This window comes from Euleptes europaea, chromosome 6 (genome assembly GCF_029931775.1).
Source record: "Euleptes europaea isolate rEulEur1 chromosome 6, rEulEur1.hap1, whole genome shotgun sequence".
Classification (NCBI taxonomy): Eukaryota; Metazoa; Chordata; class Lepidosauria; order Squamata; family Sphaerodactylidae; genus Euleptes; species Euleptes europaea.
The window spans coordinates 103,898,245-103,911,143 of NC_079317.1; the positions used below are offsets into that span (position 1 = coordinate 103,898,245).

The 12,899-nt window shown below is 44.7% G+C and overlaps 1 protein-coding gene across 2 annotated transcripts; it reads right to left on the reverse strand.

The window, feature by feature from the left end:
- Positions 1-7,481: 7,481 nt before the first annotated feature.
- LOC130478917 (olfactory receptor 1019-like) lies at positions 7,482-10,065 on the reverse strand. 2 transcript variants are annotated; one of them, XM_056851167.1, is made up of 2 exons: positions 10,044-10,065; positions 7,482-8,395 (listed from the first exon to the last, which is right to left on the reverse strand). In XM_056851167.1, the coding sequence occupies exons 1-2, from the start codon at positions 10,063-10,065 to the stop codon at positions 7,482-7,484; spliced, it is 936 nt and encodes a 311-aa protein (XP_056707145.1). The 2 variants fall into 2 exon arrangements, with proteins under 2 accessions (XP_056707145.1, XP_056707146.1); XM_056851168.1 differs by lacking the exon at positions 10,044-10,065 and adding an exon at positions 9,467-9,479.
- Positions 10,066-12,899: the final 2,834 nt, after the last annotated feature.

Here is a 12,899-nt window from a genome sequence, read left to right on the forward strand (position 1 = left end):
TATTTTAGGCACGTATAATTTTGAGTCTTTGTACAAACAACCACCCCGTTCTAGCAGGCCCGAGGGCAGTGCCTGAGCAGTGCGTTCGGCTAGGCACTGATTACGAAGAGAGTCCAGGAAGGAGCCGGACAGGATCACCCCCCCACACACAGAGGGGGGTGAAGCAGGAGCCGCCGGCAGTGGCGATGGGGTGGAGGGGAGGGATGGTGGGTCCGATGAGGGAGTTGGTTCCCTCTTGACAGATGCTCTGCTCTCCGTTGCTTGGGGCTGGGACTGGAGCAGAGTTTGGGACCAAGTCTGTACAGCTAGAACTGGTAGAGCTCCCCTTTGCGCTGGGGTGAATAAGGAGACCGTAGGACGGTTGAGTTTCACTGGATACTGGGGAAGCCTGGAAAGAGCATCAGCTGGCACGTTTTGCTTTCCAGGCACATGCTTGAGCACAAAATGGAATTGAGCAAAGAAGTCAGCCCAATATTGTTGTTTTGCGGACAGTTTGTGGGCCCCCATGAGGGCCTCTAGATTTCTGTGATCGGTCCAGACTTCAAAGGGGGCCCTGGAACCTTCCAGGAACTGCCTCCATGTAGTGAGAGCATGATGGACGGCTGCAGCTTCCTTTTCCCAAATTGGCCAGTTTAGTTGAGAGTGCGCAAATTTCTTTGAAGAATAAGCACAGGGGCGAAGAAGACCATCTGGTCCTCTTTGCAAAAGAGCCTCCCCCCCCATAGCTACGTCAGACGCATCTACTTGCACAATAAACATTTGGTTTGGATCGGGATGCTGCAGCACAGGTTCAGAAGTGAAAAGCTGCTTGAGAGTTGCAAAGGCAGTTTGACATTGATCTGTCCAATGCACCTTGGCAGTGGGCAACGTGGCAGAGACCCCTTTACCCTTAGTCTTAAGGAGGTCGGTGAGTGGCACTGCCACTTGAGCAAAGTTGGGAATGAAACCACGGTAAAAATTGGCAAAGCCGAGAAACTGCTGCACCTGCTTGCGGGTGGAGGGAGGAGCCCAATCAAGTACAGATTGTATCTTAGCAGGGTCCATGGTGAGGCCCTGATGTGAAACTATGTATCCCAAGAAGATTAATTGATCTTGGTGGAACTCACACTTAGACAACTTAGCGTAGAGCTGATTGTTTCTGAGACGTTGTAACACTTCTCTGACCAGAGTAATATGTTCATCCATGGAATGAGAGTAAATAAGGATATCATCGAGATAAACCACCACGCTCCGATATAATAAATCATGGAGGACCTCGTTAATGAGTTGCATGAAGACCCCCGGGGCCCCTTTTAACCCAAAAGGCATCACCAGAAATTCATACATTCCGAAGCAGCTAGAGAAGGCTGTGAGGGGTTCATCCCCGTCACGAATCTGGACCCGGTAATAAGCTTCAACCAAGTCCAGTTTGGTGAAAATGCGCCCCTCCCTTAGTTGTCCCAAGATGTCCGAGATCAGCGGGATGGGGTAGGCGTTGGCTTGGGTGACTGCGTTGTTTTCGAAAGTCAATGCACAAGCCCAAGTCACCCGTCTTCTTATGGACAAAAAGCAGGGGCTGAATTGGGAGCGGTTGACAGCCGAATGAACCCCAGAGCAAGCTTTTTGTCTAAAATGTCTCGTAGCATGGCGCGTTCGGAAACGCTCATAGGGTAAATCTTGCTTTTAGTCAGTTTGCAGTCTCCCACCACTTCAATTGCACAGTCCGTAGTACGGTGGGGTGTGTGTGTAATGCATCGCATTCTTTTACATCAAAAACATCCTCAAAGTCTTGGTATACCTCGGGTAATTGGGTCGACGGTAGAGGAAGGCATTGAACCAGGTCTTCTCCAAAATCCTGAAACAAAATTAATAAGATTTTTTTTGAAGTGCACACCCCTAATGGTGTTATACATCTTGTCATCCCTGTTCTCAGAATTGAAGTTGCCTTCAAGGTACACTGATTAATGTGGGAGACATTTCCCCTCAATTCTAAAAGAGCCATTTAATTCTTTTCCTTTTTGGTTTCTCAAGTAATCTATTTTTTGAGCAAAAATTCATCTTACAAGAGAAATGTTTTATATTTTTTAAATCTTAAAATGTAACAAGAACCCTGTTGGATCCAATGTATCCATGTAGTCTTTATTCACTAATGGTAAAAGCCACAAGTTAATACGTTCCTCTGTTGTTTTTCTCCAGCATCTGATCAGAAGTATATTCTTTCTGCATCTAGTAGTTTCATTTAGCTGTGATGGCTAATGCCTCTTAGTGGAGTTTTCCATATTGTGAACATAAACTATATTTTCCCACAATGAACACATAATGACTGTTCTTTATTACCCACTTTATTATTATTCTTTATTATTATGTCAGGCCTTGGCTGGGCTCCGTTCGAAGTTAAGATTTAGCATTCGCAGACCGGAGGCTGGCCTCCTGTCAAGGCCAGGATCTGGCTGCTGGTCAAGGTTATGATCTCATGCTGTTTATCCCGTCTTCATGTTATGGCTGGGAGACTGTGAGAAGAATCGTTATCTCTTCGTAACCTTAGTAACCTGTAGTTTCACTTTGTATTGCTGTTTTCGCTTTGAATGCTTTTATAGTGTAACCCATCTGTTTTACTTTTATTAATGCCCTCTCCTGTGTGAGAGGCAGTTGGCTTCTGTTAATCTGTCTTTTTGCTCCTAATAAATTAGCATAGTTTAGGATCAGCTGACATTAGGGCGTTAATCATCTTCTTTTTACCTTTTGCTTTTGTGGCTGGGGGTCTTGCTCCCTTCCCATATCCTGGTGGGGACAACCGAGGAGGACCTCCAGCATGAAGCGTGGCTCACCCTCGGAGAGGCCCACCGGCTTGCTGGGCTGGTAGCCATGCAATGGGTTGCTCTTGAGGAAGCAGAGGAGCACGAGGGGCTGGGAGCTGCACGCCACGCTCGAGAGGAGGCCAGGTGGCTCGCTCTTCTACTGGAGGAGTCACAGCTCCCCATATTGATCTTAATCGAAATTGCATTATGATCAGATAGTACCTTAGGTAAAATTTCAAGACCTTCCGACAGACCAGTAATATCTTTGGACAACCAAAACATATCTATCCTTGAATGCAAACAATGTCTCGATGAATAAAATGTATATCCCTTTTTATTGCCATTTACCAGTCTCCATACATCAAACATTTCCCACTGTTGTATAATGTAGTTAAAAATACCTGGTAATTTACCCTCGCATTTACTCTTTTTCTTCTTTGCTGATCTATCCAACCTTGGTTCCATTACACCATTAAAATCTCCCATCCAAATCATTTTTTCCTTAGCATGTTCAGCTAGTATCGATGCTAAATTAGTATAAAACAATTTCTGATTAATATTAGGTGCATAGATACCAACTAAAATTATTTTTTGAAAACCACTTAAAATTTCTACCATCAAAATTCTCCCATCTTTATCTTTATACAAAATATTGGGTTCTAATATTGAAGGGATATACATAGCTATTCCATTTATTTATTTTCTTTTCATTACAAGATGTAAATAATTTACCCAGTTTTGTTTGCTCCAATCTTATAACATCTTTTGTTAATATATGCGTCTCCTGTAGACAAAAAATATTAGCTTTAGATTTTTGTAAATGATAGAACAATTTCTTCCTCTTATTAGGAGAATTCAAACCATTAACATTCCATGACAAAATCTGTAGCATTTTAATATGTACTAAAAACACATGTTAGTAAGTTTTTTCCCTGAATCCAATCTAATCTCCCCCTCCCCCCTCTCTCTTTTAATTTCTCTTATATATAGTTCAGCCATCTTCCTCCGACGATGATGGTTTTGCCCCCCTGCTTGCTTCTGCTGCCTTTTCTTCTTCAGTGAGATCCTTTCCAGCTAGTTCTTTAGATGGTTGATGTGGTGGTTTGCATAGATCTCCTTCATATCTTCTTAAAAACTGTTCAGCTTTGACAGTGTCTGTAATCTTGAACCTTTTTGCTTTGAAGAGAAAAGAAATTCCTTGAGGGTATTCCCATCTATGTTGCATTGCATTGTATCTCAGCCTTTCCACAATCTCTGCAAAATCTTTTCTTTTTCTCAGTAGTCTTCCCGGGATCTCCTTCATTAACCTCACCGGAGTACCATCTATTGTCAGTGGATTGGTATAATGCTATTCAGAATCAGGTCCCAAAGACTTCTGGAAAAAAGCTGAACCAAACAATCCCTTGGAACTTTGTTTTTTGTTGCATAAGCAGAGTTAACTCTGTAGGCTGTTACAATCATACCTTCCACAATCGTTTCCTCTTCCCGAAGAAAGTCAGCCAACAGCATTTTCAGATATTTTTTTAGGTCTGTACCCTCAAGTTTTTCTTTGAGACCACGTATACGAATCCAACTTTCTTTTATTTTTAACTCCAACATTTCTGTATGGTCATCATGCCTTTCCTCTCTCTCTTGACTTGCTTCCATTGACAGTTCTAAGACATCAACCCGCTTTCTGGTTTCTCTGTTATCCTTTGATTGTTTCTGAACTTTTGCTTCTAACTTATCCTGTTTTACTGTCAAAGATGAAATAGAGTCTTGTAATGTGGAAATGGCAGCTGTATTTTGATTCAGACCTTGTTTGACAGATTCCATCTCTTGCTTAACTGATACCACCTCTTGTTTAACTGATATCACCTCCTGGAGTGTTTTAGTCAAAAGTTCTTGTAGAGAATTCAGGGTGGCATCAGGTTTTTTAGTCATTTTGGTAGCAATGGTTGTCCCCGTTACTGGTGAAGTGGCTGGTGAGACAGCTGGGCTGGTGACAGAAGGTCTTCTGTGGGGTGGTAAAGGTTGCTGGATCTGAAGATGTTTGGGCTCCTTAATAAGTGTCTTAGGGTGCTTTTCTGTGTCTTTCTTTTGTTTGTCTTCTTTGTCTCCCATCAAAAAGCTTGAAATGGCTGCTCTTTGTCATCCAGGAGAAAGAAGAGGAGGAAGGTGAAGCTTGTTATTTAGCACATCTGTTCAAAAATCATTTGCCACTGGAACTTTAGATTGCTGTAAGAGTCAGACCTGGAGAGATATTGGCACAGCTGTATCTTTATTCAGGTTTCCATTGCCAGCTTTTAAGCACTTTCAGATGTCTATTTAACTGTATTTCAAAGTTAGCTTGGCTTAGCTGGCAAATGAATTCCAAGTGCGCCACAACTGGCAAAATGCCAAGTTTTGCTTTGATGTTGTTAGCGAGTGTATAGGAAATTTCAGGCTGCTTATCTTTATTTCAGTCACTGTTAGACACCTCCGTGAATTAGTTTGTCAATTCCATAAAGAGTAATGAAGAAAAAGACCTTGTTTTTGTGATCTGTGCCTCTGCGCCACCTTCCCGGGCTCCTGTGATTATAATGGCGCCGGCTCCTCCGCTCGCCCGTCCGGGCACTCGCCGCCGCTTCCGAGGCAGCGAGCGCACCTAGGACAGGAAACGCGCCGGCATTCTGACCAGCATCCCCTCTTCTCCAAGGGGATCCACAATTTTGGTGTCAGGGGGGCAGATTCCTTTCCCCCCAGCTGCTTTAAGCCCGGAGCGCTGTGCTTGCGCTGCCGCGGCGTTCGCCCCCGGATCCGGACGTCCATGTGCAGTATTTCCAAGAGGGACTAAAGTCAGAAATTCTTCGCTGGGCCTTTATGCAAGGCGACCCTCCCGATATTTAGGGTTGGATTTTACTGGCGGTGGAAGTGGAGAATTGCCAGCAGCTCTTGGACTTATTAAAGGATCGCAAGGCGCTAGGCTCGGGACTGCGACAGCCTAGAGAGAGAGCTCCCAACCACCAAAGAGGGCGGTCGACTCAATAATGGAGAGTGCGAAACGTTTCCAGAGTGGAGTGTGTCTGGTGTGTGGTGGTATGGGACACTTTGCTGCTGCTTGCCCTTCCCGCCCCGAGGAACCTCCGACAGCTCCACGCTCGACCAAGGAGGAGGCGGCTCAATCCGAAGGCAAAGAGCGCCGCAAGAGTTCTGTGCCCGGAAGGCGAGGGCCCTCCGCACTCAACCTCGCCCCGACCAAAAGAGAGGACCAGGTCACAGCACCACTCGATCCAATGGGATCGTGGATTACAAATCCAACCCTACTGAGCTTGGATACCTTGTCACCCTCAGAGGAGGACGGGACTTGGGGCCCTCTGCACTCAACCTTGTTCTGACCGACAATGGGGGCCAGAACCCAGTGTCAGTCAATCCAACAAGATCACGGATTACAAGAAAACGGACCAGGTCTGCTGGTTCCACAGCAGACTCCCACCGCCGAGAAGCATGGAACTCCAGTGATGGTAAGCGATATAGCAGAGACTCTTTTTGTGGACGTTGTCCTACAGAGTTTCAAGGGGGGTCCTCAGCTTAAGGTAGAGGCCCTAGTGGACTCAGGTTGCGCACACACTTTTGATCAGTGAAGAGACTTTCAAGGCTTTAAAAGTGAGGGCGGTGCGCTTACCCCAGACCATCCAGTTTGCTCAAATGGATGTCAGTGACTTTCAAGGAGGCCCAGTAGATAGGAGCACGGGCTGAGTAGTAATGGGAGTTGGAGCACACTGGGAGCAAATCCATTTCACCATTGTGCCGGGGATTCAGTAAGTGGTACTTGGAGTAAATTGGCTGCAAGGACACAGCCCCACCATCGATTGGGCGGCCAGGACTATTGCTTTCACCCAACCACAGTTCGAGTGCCACCGCAGCGAAGTGGCCACGTGAAAGTGTGCGGCCATGGTTGCGGCACCCCAAAAATCTGTTCCCCCCATACTGCCTGAGGAGTACGCAGTGTTTGCAGATGTGTTTGTGAGAAAGAGTGTGATATTCTTCCTCCCCATCATAAGACCGACTGTGCTATTGAACTGGTAGGGGAAGGCAAACTACCAAAGGGAAGGATTTGCCCCATGAGTCTGAAAGAGAAGTCGGTGCTCCGGGACTTTCTGGATAAGAATTTAGCCCGTGGTTTCATTCGGCCCTCCACGGCTCCTTGTTCCGCTCCAGCCTTTTTCGTGCGGAAAAAGACGGGTGATCTACGCTTATGCATAGACTTCCGCAGGCTCAATGCGGTCACCCAGACTAATGCCTATCCCATTCCACTGATTCTGCTCAGCCAAACTGCTCAGTCAAACTGGATTTGGTCGAGGCTTTTTGCTCCTAATAAATTAGCATAGCTTAAGATCACCTGCCTGAGCGTGTCTGTTTATGGGAAGCTAGGGATAGATGCCTGAGCTGACACCTATATTATTACATCACAAAAAATACATTTTTCCTTTTAATATATTTATTGAATTAGACTGTAGGTGTGCAAAAGCATACTCTTGTAAAGGTAGCCCCCTGTGCAAGCACCGGGTCATTCCTGACCCATGGGGTGACGTCACATCCCGACGTTTACTAGGCAAACTATGTTTACGGGGTGGTTGTCATTGCCTTCCCCAGTTGTCTACACTTTACCCTCAGCAAGCTGGGTTCTCATTTTACCAACCTCGGAAGGATGGAAGGCTGTCATAGTTAAAATCAGAGCACATATTAGTTTAAAAACACTGTTTTACTGATGACCCTTCGAAAAGCCTCCTTCACGTCTTTGTTTCTCAGGCTGTAGATTAGGGGGTTCAGTGCAGGATTCACTAGTGTGTAGAACACAGAGGCCCATTTGTCCTGGTCTAATGAATAGCTGGAGGGTGGTCTCAGATACATAAACATAACTGTCCCATAAAAGAGTATGACTCCAGTCAGATGGGAAGCACAGGTGGAGAAGGCTTTGCTTCTGCCCTCAGCAGAACGGATCCTCAAAATGGCAGCAAAGATGTAGAAGTAGGAGATCAGGATGACAATGATGGTGCTGATCTCATTGACTCCACAGAAGAAAAAGAGGAGAATTTCACTGTTAGAAGTGTCAGAGCAAGATAATGCTATGAGTGGAGGTATTTCACAGAAGAAATGGTTGATGATATTGGGACCACAGAATTCTAAAGTGAAGGTGAGGCTAGTATGGGCTACCATGCTCATCAGACCTGCAAAGTAGCAAAAAATCCCCAGTACCACACAGACCTTCTTTGACATGACTGTGGTATAATGGAGAGGACGGCAGATAGCTGCATAACGATCATATGCCATGGCAGCTAAGGTGTAACATTCAGCATCGACAAAGGCCACAAAAAATACAAATTGAATGACACAGCTAGAGAAAGAGATGATCTTGGGATGGCGCAGGAAGTCAGCCAACATACGAGGAGCTATGGCGGTGGAGTAGCCCAGGTCCATTATAGAGAGGTGGCAGATAAAGATGTACATGGGAGTGTGAAGCTGTCCATCCAAAATTATCAGGAGGACCATACCTATATTCCCTACTACATTTGCAAGGTAGATGAACAAGAACACCACAAAGAGGGCAAGCTCTAGTTGTGGATCATCTGTGAAGCCTACAAAAATGAACTCAGTCACTGTGGTGTGATTGCCCTCAGCCATCTCAGAGGTTTAGTGTGTGATAAAGAGCAGAAGGGGGGAAGGGTTGAGACTGGTAGTGAAAGCTTTGCTTGGGGGGGAGATATTCTGCAATCTAGAAAAGAAAAATAGAGAAATAATTAGCAGTGTCAGATACAGATTAGGCACTCTTTCTGTAGCTGCGTCTATTATCAAAATACTATCAATTGATGCATGTTCGGAAAGAAGCTCAATCTATCACAATTCCTTCTGTCAGAAGACAGAGGGGCAGATGAATGTAGGTTAACTGTTGGGTGGGAAGGAGGCAGGGAAAGGAAAGGAAAAGAGGCAGTAGTGGGGGAAGGGGGAAATGAGATGCCTCCTGCAAGTCCTGATGGGTAGTCCTCAATTGACTCTCATTTACCAACTTAGATCCTGCTATAGGAATTTGTGACCAATTATTTAAGATTTGCAAAAGTTATCTAAATTTCTAATTGCCATTAAATATTTTATGCTTATTTCCCAGTTTTATGGTTTTCTGTTAGATCACACTTCATTTTATGAAATGGAACTTAATTAGAATCTTAGTCAGATGGGATCAAAAGGGTATCTAATTTAGCAAACCACTGCAAACTAAGCATACTCTAATCAGCTCAACTAGAGATTGGTCTAAGCAATATAGGCCATGGTGTGCCACAGAGAACAGGCTTTCTTCAGCAGGATGCCGGAAGAGCAGATAGCTGCAGATAATTCAGGAATCCAATCCAAGCCATAGCGTACAAGGGAAAGTAAAGAAAAATACAAGAGTCAGAAACCAGTTTGACTGGGTGGAAAATTCTTTCTGCATCCCAATCTTTCATCAAGTGTTGGTAAATGAAAACATGCTATGGTACATTCCATACGACCCAACTTCCTATCTTTACTTGTGGTAATTCCATCACAAGTAGTTTGTGGCAGTTTCACCATCAGATTAATTTCTCCATTGAATTGAACTAGGTTAGGATTGCCTCTGAGTTCTCAATCCACAATAGAAAGATTCTTAAAATGATAAAAACATGATTTAGGGATGGGGGTGATTGATTTTCATTCACGGTTCTGGTTCATGGTTTTCCAACCATGTTCCATGGAACCTTTGGGTTCCTCAGAAACCCATAAGAAGATCACTAATGATGAACAAGCTTGTCCACTGCTACATCTTGTCCTCTGCAGCTCTAGGGGAAGGAAGGTGTTGCCTGTGTTTAAAGGATCACCATCACTTCATTCAAGGAGATGGTGAGACCCTAGCAGGTCTGTGCAGCTCTGTGTGAATTAAGTAATCCCAGGAAATCTCTCTTATCTTCACAGTCATCTCCAATACATGTGTGCTTGTATGTGTGTGTCTCTGAAGATAAACAGTTTGAAAACTACAAGCTATGCCGGTTTAACACTGCCACAGTTTTATCTGTCTGGTGCACTTTGATCTTGTACTTCTCCCAAGGAGTTCAGAAAAGCACAACAGAATATATGGGAATTGTGATTCTCTGGATTTCAGTTCTCTGAATTGGGAGTGATGGCTATACCATGCAATACATTTAGATGATGGGCATGGTGGTTTTTACACTTGTTCTAAGAGTGGTGGATATGAAATCCATCACTTGTTGGACCTCTCCAGATATTTCCATAAGCCACGATTGCACACCTTAATATTCATCAGGAAAAATTGCTTGTCTGAATTCAGAAACAAAATGTGGTTGGTATCTAGTTAACAGCTGTTCATAAAATTATCCAAAACTATTGTCCTTACATAAACTGGAAATTGTAGTGACAACCACTGATAAAACAGCCACTATAATTTTTCAGAACCTCGGCTGTATTATACCAAGTAATCATGCTCCTTTAACACAAGAGGCCTGGATTAAAACATATTGACCACTACTAGACCATGGCACTTTGGGTTGTCATAAATGGCTGCCTTCCTCCCTATTTGCTTCCTATTTCCCATGACTTTCAGCCTTGAGTTGAGCAGCTACTCACAGGACAGTCCAAATCAACTGGACCCATGATGCTAAGCAATGTGGAAACCTTATCCTCAACCTTGATTTTCTGAATCTTGTGTTTGATTTTTTGTTTTCTAAATGCGTACTCTCTCTACATTCCCTTGCATTTCATACCTTCTGATTCTCTCTTAAAGCTGTTTCCTTACCTGAATGGTATAGCAGGGATCTTCATTCTCTGTCCTGGATCTGTCAGATACTTAGTCCATTCTGTGCTGAATCTTAAGTGGTTGCTTGGAACGACAGAGAAAGTGGTAATTATTGGGCTTAATTCCCAACTGGGAGATGCAAGGGTTGCTTGATCCACAGAGAGCTAATAAAAAGCAAAACATCTTCCCCAAAGGGTTTCAACACTTTTCTCCCTCCCCTCACTCAGAGCTACAGAAAGATAATTAAAAGATGTTCAAACAAGTACTGCTTTTCTTAAAACATTTTTGCAGTCTGTTTTGTATGCTAGAGCTAACTGTTGCATCCCTCAGACTGCTACAAGGATCAGATGGAAACATACATACTTTTTAAATGCTATATTTGTTGTGCAATATAATCTTAAACCGTTTCATCAGTTACAGAGACAACCTGGGTAGTGAATTTCTTACCCTGATTGCACTGTTTTATGCAGAATGCATACAGAACTGGTTCTACAGGGTTCCCCCCACGTAGGACATTGTCACATGTACAATAGCAAACAGCCACATACAGTTTATTTTCTATAGAGAAAACAAATACTTGGGGTATGAAACAACATCAGAAATAGCTTGATTTTGACTCTGGGGGTTACTTTTTAACCACAGTTCATATAATTCATTGGGGTACAAAAATGCCTCTCCTGACAACCCGATAACCCTTTCTGGTAACCTGGAGAACATTTACCGCAGCACACAGAGATGTTCTCACTCTTCAACAAGCAGACTTCGGAGCCCCGCTGTGGAGAATGAGGGGGTATAAATGAAGCAAATACATAATTATAGCTGAAGGTGGGAGGTGGATAAAAGTGAATGGCTGCGAAGGAGAGAGGCATTGAAAGGGGAGAGGATATGGGGTGAGACAGCAAGATAGACTTCCTCTGAATGTGGAGGATCCACTTAAGTATTCTGCTTTAATAGTTTGTGATAACCTCTTTCCCTTTCTGGAAATGTATTGAAATGTATTAAGACAGCAGGGGGAGAATGTCTGCCTGGATACAAGCTAAGCTCTGTGTGTGCTAAGTTAGTAGGGTAAACGTCAAGGAGAAGTCAGAGTGAACAATAACAATACTGGAAAACTGGATGGAACCACTGAAGCTCTTAGGCTCCAGACAATGTTAAACAACCAGATAAGCCCCCGTCAGAGCACGGTTTTGGATAAATGTCTTCTCCCCGGTAGAATCGGGGCTCAGTTTTTGACTTGTTAGAGTAACCGAGCCGCAGCTGCAATAAACTGTTTTCTTGATAACGGTTTTGGGTCTCTTTTCCTCCCCCTCGAACCCGGGTTTTCCGCTACAGGGGGTTGCCAGGAGGAAGGAAAGAGGAAATAGTACAGTGTTGCCAAACGGGTTGCCAATCTCCCAGACTGGACACGGTAACCCCAGCAGATGTGTGCACGCACTGTTCCAGCCGCGTGCTTGCAATCCTTTGATGTCTGTGTGAATTGTCCTGCACTTTGGGCAATTTTCACCAGGCGTTTTGTGTATTGGCCAATAAAACAAACGGCTTTGAATCTTTAACCTCCTACTGTGTTATTGTCATTGGGAATTGATGCAATAATACAGGCATATCCATATCCCCATAAATATTCATAACCGAGCAATTTGGCTAACAACAGGGAGGGGGATAGAGGGGGAAATGGGGTGCCGCCCCACAAGTCCTTGAGAGTTCCAAACCATGCAAGTGGGCCTAGCCCAGTGGCCAGCACCACACAACTGGGCTATTGTTGTGGAGACAGAGAAGCAGATAAAGGTAGGTTGGCTGTTGGGTGGGAATGAGATAAGCTTGCCATCTCGAGGTTAGGAAATTCCTAGAAATTTGGGGGGGTAGAGACTGGGGAGGGGGGTTTGAGGAGGGGAGGGACCTCAGAAGGGTATAATGCCATAGAGTCCACCCTCTAAAGCAGCCATTTCCTCTAAGGGAACTAGGATTGTCCACCTCCATGTGTGGGCAGGAGATCACCCAGAGTTACAAATGTTATCCACATGATAGAGATCAGTTTCCCTAGAGAAAATGGCATTTTCCAGCCTAAAGCTGGCAACCATAAGGGGGGCTGATCTCTGTAGTTGGGAGGTCTGTTGTGATTCTGGGAGAGCCGCTGGTGCTGTGGTGCTGTGGAGGGGGGAGAGGAATCAGGGGGGAGGGTGATGAGGGCAGTAAGAGTGATGGGGTGGGGGGGCAGAAAGAGAGTGATAGAATATGGGGCGGGGGGGCAGAAAGAGAAAGTGACAGGCATGGAGGAGAGAGAGTAAGAAGAGGGGTGGCAGGAAGGAGAAAGAGTGAGAGATTGAGAGAAGTAGGGGGAGAGG

Coding starts and splice junctions, on each gene's coding strand:
- LOC130478917 (XM_056851167.1), bottom strand. CDS start 10,065: ATGAATATTAAGGTGTGCAATC. Junction 8,396..10,043: donor GAATATTAAGGTGTGCAATC/GTGGCTTATGGA, acceptor ATCACACCACAG/TGACTGAGTTCATTTTTGTA.